The sequence below is a fragment of the Panthera uncia genome, chromosome B1, assembly GCF_023721935.1.
Source record: "Panthera uncia isolate 11264 chromosome B1, Puncia_PCG_1.0, whole genome shotgun sequence".
Taxonomy (NCBI): Eukaryota; Metazoa; Chordata; class Mammalia; order Carnivora; family Felidae; genus Panthera; species Panthera uncia.
In genome coordinates, this window is record NC_064811.1 from 3,525,711 (window position 1) to 3,532,300 (window position 6,590).

Below are 6,590 nucleotides of genomic sequence, written 5' to 3' on the forward strand. Positions count from 1 at the left end.
CCACTCAGTTCTGTGGTTTTGGTTGATGCTCACAGGTTTCGAAGTGAAAGACCATGTTCAGAAGCAAGAGACCCCCAACAGCCTGCCGGCTCCTCCCCAGATGCCTTTGCCGGAGATCCCTCAGCCATGGCTGGTGAGTGAAGGGTCCCCCCGGGGCAGCAGCAGAGCCCCCGGGGCCCCGGGCTACTCAGGGCTCCGGGCAGGTGATAACGGCTCAGGTCTGGGGGAAAGGAGGCCTCGTCTTGCTAGAGGCTCTCCTTCGAGTGGTTTGTAGGGCTGCGAGCGGGAGGCTGTTCACGTAGCTTCCCTTGGGAGGCTGGTGTTTCCTTTAACAAGGGCTGGAGCTCCAGGTCCGTGGAAATCTGTTCTTAGGTCAGATTTTTTTTTTTTTTTTTTTTAATTAAAATCAGAGGCTTTAGCAGGCACAACGGTGGCAGCAGAGTCTAGGGACCTGACCGTCTGGGTGAGTTCTGGAGTTGAATACCTTAGTCTGACACTTTAATATTCATTGTCATGCTTCTTCCGGGGCAAAAAAATACATCCACATCCCAGGAATGTGTGTTGGATTGGATTGGGTTGGATTGGATTGGATGCATCCAGAATTAGTTTTGGAAGTCTTTTGCCACGTTGGCCGTTTTGGGGTGCTCTCACATGCACCTTCTCACGGGCCACTTAGCTCTTCCTGCCTTGCTGCGTTCTCGTGTGCTCACGTAGGAACGTTGGACATGCTGTCAGGACCAGAGCAAACTTGGTTACTCGACGGTTTTCTTTTTAATGTTTGCTTTCAGCAGGGACACGTCACCATCTCACCCTCAGGACAAGGGCTGTGGGAGAGCAGGGCCTGTCTCCGCCTGCGTCCCCGCGTCGTGGCCCGTGTCCACTAGACGCCCATCAGTTAGCATTTCAGAGGGGACAGAGGACGTTAGCACCCGTCGGCTCCCTCCAGCGTATCACACACCTCACTCGGTATTTTTCCACTTAAAATTTCATGTAATCCTCACGGCTTGACCTTAGAGAACCCCTACAGCACCTGACCATGTGACTAGGACGCACACCCATTTCCAGACCAGGAAATTTAGGTCAGTGAATATACGTGGTTGGTTCAACACCACACGAGAGTCAGGAAAGGCAAAAATTGTAGCAGGTTCTTCGGATTCAAATCCAGTCTTTTCTCAACGCTACCATTTTGGGGTGTGGCCGCACAGCCCAGGCAGGCATGGCTCCCGGAGCAGAGAATGTGGTGTCCGGAACCGGAAGCCTGATAGGGTAACGGTGAGCTCGTCCCGAGACGGTAGGTCTCCGGTGCTTAGAGAAGGTGCCTGGCAGGTGCCAAGCCCCACGCGAGGGCCTGCCGCTCCTGGAGAGAGCCGTACTTCCCAGACTTTCACGGCCCCGAATCCCCGGGGATCCTGTGAAAACGAACCTTCTCATCCACTAGGTCCGCATGGGGCCTTCGGTGCTGCGTTTTCAACAAGATCACAGAAGAGAACTGGGGGGAAAGCCCCAGAAGTAAATAAAAGTCACCCACTTTTCCTTCTTCCTGGGAGAGGCGCCTTCTTCCTCCACCCTTGCCGTCCGGGAGGGGGGGCCACAGGCCTCAGGTCCGAATCCCGATGTGCTGTAAGTGGCTCGTGTGCACGGGGTTACAGCAATAAAGTCAACTTGATCAATTTCCGCGGCCACCAGGAAAGTTTACTTTACACGCGGGGCTCTCGTGTGTAGCTTGCCTACTTGTCGTTTTACACACTTAGCCTTTTTGCGGTCGAGAGTGTATTGAATATATGATTTTTATGCACCGTGTTTTATCATTTTAACATGATGTGTTTCTCCCTCTTTATAAATTTCTTTTTTAATTATTCGTTTCCTTCTTAAAACTCATCCCGTTTGTTGTAGAAACTGTGACTTGTCATTTGTTTTTAGATGTAACGCGGAACCCTAGGCCAGAAGTGTTTGTCCTCATACACGTCGTTTGTGTGAAAGAGGCAGAACAGGATGGAGGTCAGCGGTTCATTCTTTCTGGGTCTTATCTTCTGGCTCACGTGTGCTTTCCTGGTCTGAGCCCGGGGCCCTCCCTACACTGTGGCTTGTCTTTCATCGCTGCTGTTCAGATCGGAGAGTGGGGACGCTTCTGTGAATGTCGTGGACTCTTCGGCTGCCACGTAAAGTGCCACATACCTGGTCCGGACTGAGACCCGTGTCTCAGTCTGAGACCTGAGACCTGGTCCAGACCAGACAGATTGCCGCTTTCGGTTTCAATTGCAGACAAAGCCCTGCTCATTGAATAGCCAGCATTCTCTCCCATTTTGGCCACCAAATAGTCAACCCGTTCCCCTGGGTTTTTTCTCAGATGGAGTTTGCTATTCATTCACTCGTTTGTGCTCTCTCTCTCTCTCTTTCGCTCCTGTTTCTCGCCGTGCCAGGCCTATGCTCTGTCCCTGCCTTTGGCTGCAGTGCTGCAGACTGTCCTGGTCTAAGGTGCACGAGGAGCCCTCCTATTGGTGGTAGCGGGGTAATCAACAATGTTGGTCGGGGCGCCTGGGGTCTCAGTCGGTTGAGCGTCTGACTCTTGGTTTCAGCTCAGGTCATGTTCTCATGGTTTGTGCGATCCACCTCACCTTGGGTTCTGTGCTGACAGCACGGAGCCTGCTTGGGATTCTCTCCCCACCTCTCTCTGCCCCTCCCCTGCTGTTGCTCGTGCTCGCTCTCTCTCTCTCATAATAAACATTTTTATTTTTTTAATGTCTTTTCTAAATTTATTTTTGAGGGAGGGAGGGAGAGAGACAGAGTGTGAGCGGGGAAGGGGCAGAGACAGAGGGAGACACAGAATCCGAAGCAGCTCCAGTCTCTGAGCTGTCAGCACGGAGCCTGACACGGGTCTCGAACTCCCAAACTGTGAGATCATGACCTGAGCTTAAGTCACACATTTAACCAACTGAGCCACGCAAGCACCCCTAAATATATTACATTTAAATGAATAGCTTTTGAGTAGGAGTCTGACCCATGGACAATTTCTCCCTACTGGTGCCTAGAACATGGGTATCTGGGGTTTTCCCGCAGCCTCTAAGCCAGGATGTTCCTTGCTACGATTCTCCTGGGATTGTGATGTGGGGCCAGGGGCTACGCCCTGCATTCTTCTAGTCTTTCCTGCGTCATCTCTACCTGTGGCAGTTAGTGATTTTCGGTTTTTGTTTCCTTAAAGTGGAGCAAAATGTACACTTGTGAGCTGGCCTGAGTTTGGAGCCTGTGCAGCTAGCTTCAAGTGCTGTGCTGTTCTTTCGCAGTCGACACGCCCTCCCTTGATTGAATGGTTTTCTTTTCTTCTTTTGTAGTTTGTCTTGACCAAACCTTTCTTTTCCTCCCTCCCTCCCTCTTTCTTCCTCCCTTTCATTCTTTCTTTCTTTCTTTTTCTTTTCTTTTCTTTTCTTTTCTTTTCTTTTCTTTTCTTTTCTTTTCTTTTCTTTTCTTTTCTTTTCTTTTCTTTCTTTTGATAAGTAATCTCTATACCCAGTGTGGAGCTCGAACTCACAACCCTGAGGTCAAGAGTCGTACACTCCACTGACTGAGCCGGCCAGGTGCCCCCTGACTGAAGCTTTCTAAAGAGCATCGTCTCAAAGAGGCATCACCTCGCCTTTTGCACTCATTATTTCACTGGCTTATTTGTGTAATAGTTACATCAATAACTACTGTAGGGAGTGTAAGTGCTTAAGGAACGAGGCTGACTCCTGGTGCACGTACAACTCAGTGGATGGGACCCTTTGCAGGGGGCACCCTGGAGAGGAGCCTGTCGACCACGGATGTTGAGCACTTTCCGGACATCCGTCAGGGCGCTTTCCAGAGGGAATGAAGAAAGCCTGTCACGTCAGCAAGTCCGGGGAGTAGAGGTGGGTTAGGATGGCCCCACTGTCTTTTTCTGATGGTGCTTCAGTGAATTCATCATCCAGTAAGGAAGCCGGTCTGTCATTCAGTGGATTCAGTCTGCCCCTGGTGAGCTGGCTTTTGGCCGGTCGGTCATTTGCTGGTGGCAGGCTGACTTTCAGCGGAACTAGCAGGTGCTGGGGCAGAGGTGGAAAGGACAGGCAGCCGCTGGGCCACGGCCTACGGCTCCCCGAGGAAGGCGGGGTGGCCTGGAGCTTGGCACGTGGCTCCGTGTGCCGGGGAGTGAGGCTGCCACGCTGTAGGGGTTCGTCCCGAGGCGCCCGTGGGGGTTCCCGTCTACGCAGCCCATGAAAGGCTGAAGAATGTGTCGTAGGGCAAGATACGTGATACTCCGGCCACGTCCTCTTCTCCATCTGAACAACTGTTAGAGATGAGTTATCTTTGACCTAAAAAGGTCAGCGGTCCCTTTCAGTGCCCAGCAGGGCTTTATGCAACGACCACCGACCATCGCCCGTCATTGCGTCTCCCCAGGGGACCGTGAGGGTCTATTGAACAGCAGCGGCTCCTTTCCACACCCTTCTAAGCAAGCGAAGTCTGCACTTTGTGGAGACGGTTTGTCTCTGTGCTGCTTTGTGTGCCGCGTGCTGTGCAGAAGAGGCCTATGGCTTCTCAGGGTCGGGGAGCGCATCCCTAAGTCTCGTTAGCATTGACGATGCGCCCATGCACCGAGGGAACATCTGAGTGTTCCTGCTCCGTCCTGGGAGGAAATGTGGTGGCGGCCGAGGGCGTCCCGTGTGACCTGGGGTCCTTCAGTGTGGCCATCAGTCTTCAGAAGTGCTCGCAACAGTGTGGACGCTCGGAACTTCTCCCAAGGCCTCGAAATCGCAAGCGTGGGGCGATTGGTCGCACCCCCTTGCTCTCCGACGGAGACTAGAATGGGCCGAAGGAATGGTTTGTTTGATAAAAGCCTTCTGGGAAGAGCTGTGCTCTTCCACAGAGGTCCGTGTGGTTTCGCACCACAGTGCGCAGCTGTCACGCCGATGCGCTCCACGCGTGGCCAGGGCGCAGAGCGCTTGTGACGGTGGACACGTCCACGCGGACACGGCTGCCGGCTGGCACCTGTGCTCACGGGGCCGTTTCGCGGGGGGCCGGGTGCCGTCGGCGGTGACTCCTTCCTCCCCCTCGTCGCGGAACAGCGCTGAGCCCAAACCCGGGGACTCTCAGGTCTTCACGGCTGAGCGAGGAGAGCTGTCGTCAGTGTGCTGCCCAGTCGAGGCATTTAGAAATGTTTTCATTCGGTAATTCAGTGGCCGAGCGCCACACGGTGTTTGGATGGGGTGTGAGAGAGCCACTGAGTTCTTTGATGTTTTAGGGCCAGAGTTCATAAATGGTGATCGCTTATTATGTCAGCGGATAATAATGAAGACCTTCTGGAGCGGTGTTAACATATTCATGACCTAAGCTCCAGCATTTTAACCATTGTTAGGCGTCCAGTTCGGTGCGTCAAGTGCATTCACGGTGTTGGGGAGCCCCCCCCCCCCGCCCCACCCCCCTCCGTCCCCGGAACTTGTCCCTCCTCCCCAGCCGAGACTCTGTCCCCAGGAAGCCAGCCCCCCCGCCCCCCGGCACCCACCGCTCTGCTTTCCAGCTCTGTGGAACTGTCAAGTGTGGTCCCGGCGTCCCCTCCGCCCCCTCACCGTGCTTCCCGAAGCACTTTCACGGCAACTTTGTCCGACGGATGAGATTCCGAGGCTCCTTGAGGTTGTCTGACAAAGTGAAGTACTTTTCCAGTGCACAGTTGAGACCAAAGCCCGAGACTTAAAACAAGAAAGCCATTTATGTCCTGGTGAAATCAGATGTGATCCTCTTGGTGAACACGAATCATTTGTTCTTCTTCTTCTCCCCCCCTTGTCTTCCTGAGGAGTTCAGTCTCCTGTGTAATTCCTGTGGCATCTTTTAGAAATTTAGCGTGTGGCCGCGCTCCAGATACGTATCCTGTTTATACTCCCGACGGACCGTTTGGCCTTCCCTGCGGATGCCTTCCCGCTGGTGGAGGAGGGGGAAGAGGACACGGCCCCGCGGGGCTTCCACTCTTTGCCACGCGTGAATGAAGCCACAGGAAACTGAACAGTGTGAATACGGTCCCACTGTTTACGCACGTGCTAAGCGGAATGCGAATCTGCAGGGTGTGACCTGGGCGAAAACTTGCCTTTTGCCAGGAAGCGTACTTACTCAAAATGCTTGCTGTTAGGGCCGGACCCCTTTGGCTGCTTAGACTGTAAAATTCTGTTACCATCGATGGTCACTCCACGCCAGTCCTCAGGCTCGCTCAGCGGCGCGGACAGCTTCGCCGCGAAGCCGTGCTGCCCGAAGGAGGTTGGCGCTCGCGCGTGGGTGCCCTGCCGTGCTTCCCAAACGCTGTGTCAGCTAGAAAAGGCTCTTGCTGATGTGTGACATACCTCGACCCTGAACTCTGATGTTCTTATTTCACGTTATGTTACTCTTGATGGATTTTAGTCACACCAACCAGAAAAACAATCTGGATGCCCAACGTATGTATAGAATTCAAGTCAGAAAGTGATTCCAGGGGCCCCTGGGCGGCTCAGTTAGTTACGTGTCCGACTCTTGATTCTAGCTCAGGTCAGGGCCTTCTTGGGATTCTCTCTCTCTCTCTCTCTCTCTCCCTCTCGCTCTGTCCCCCCCCCCCCCCCCCC

General features: G+C 53.6%; 1 protein-coding gene across 5 annotated transcripts in view; it reads left to right on the top strand.

Annotated features, from left to right (window-relative positions):
- The window catches only part of AFAP1 (actin filament associated protein 1), a 142,714-nt gene that overhangs the window by 64,142 nt on the left and 71,982 nt on the right, over positions 1-6,590 (top strand). For all 5 annotated transcript variants that reach the window (XM_049630241.1, XM_049630238.1, XM_049630237.1 and 2 more), the window contains one exon: positions 36-133. In XM_049630241.1, coding sequence (XP_049486198.1) covers positions 36-133 — 98 coding nt within the window. The remainder of the gene's footprint in view (positions 1-35; positions 134-6,590) is intronic.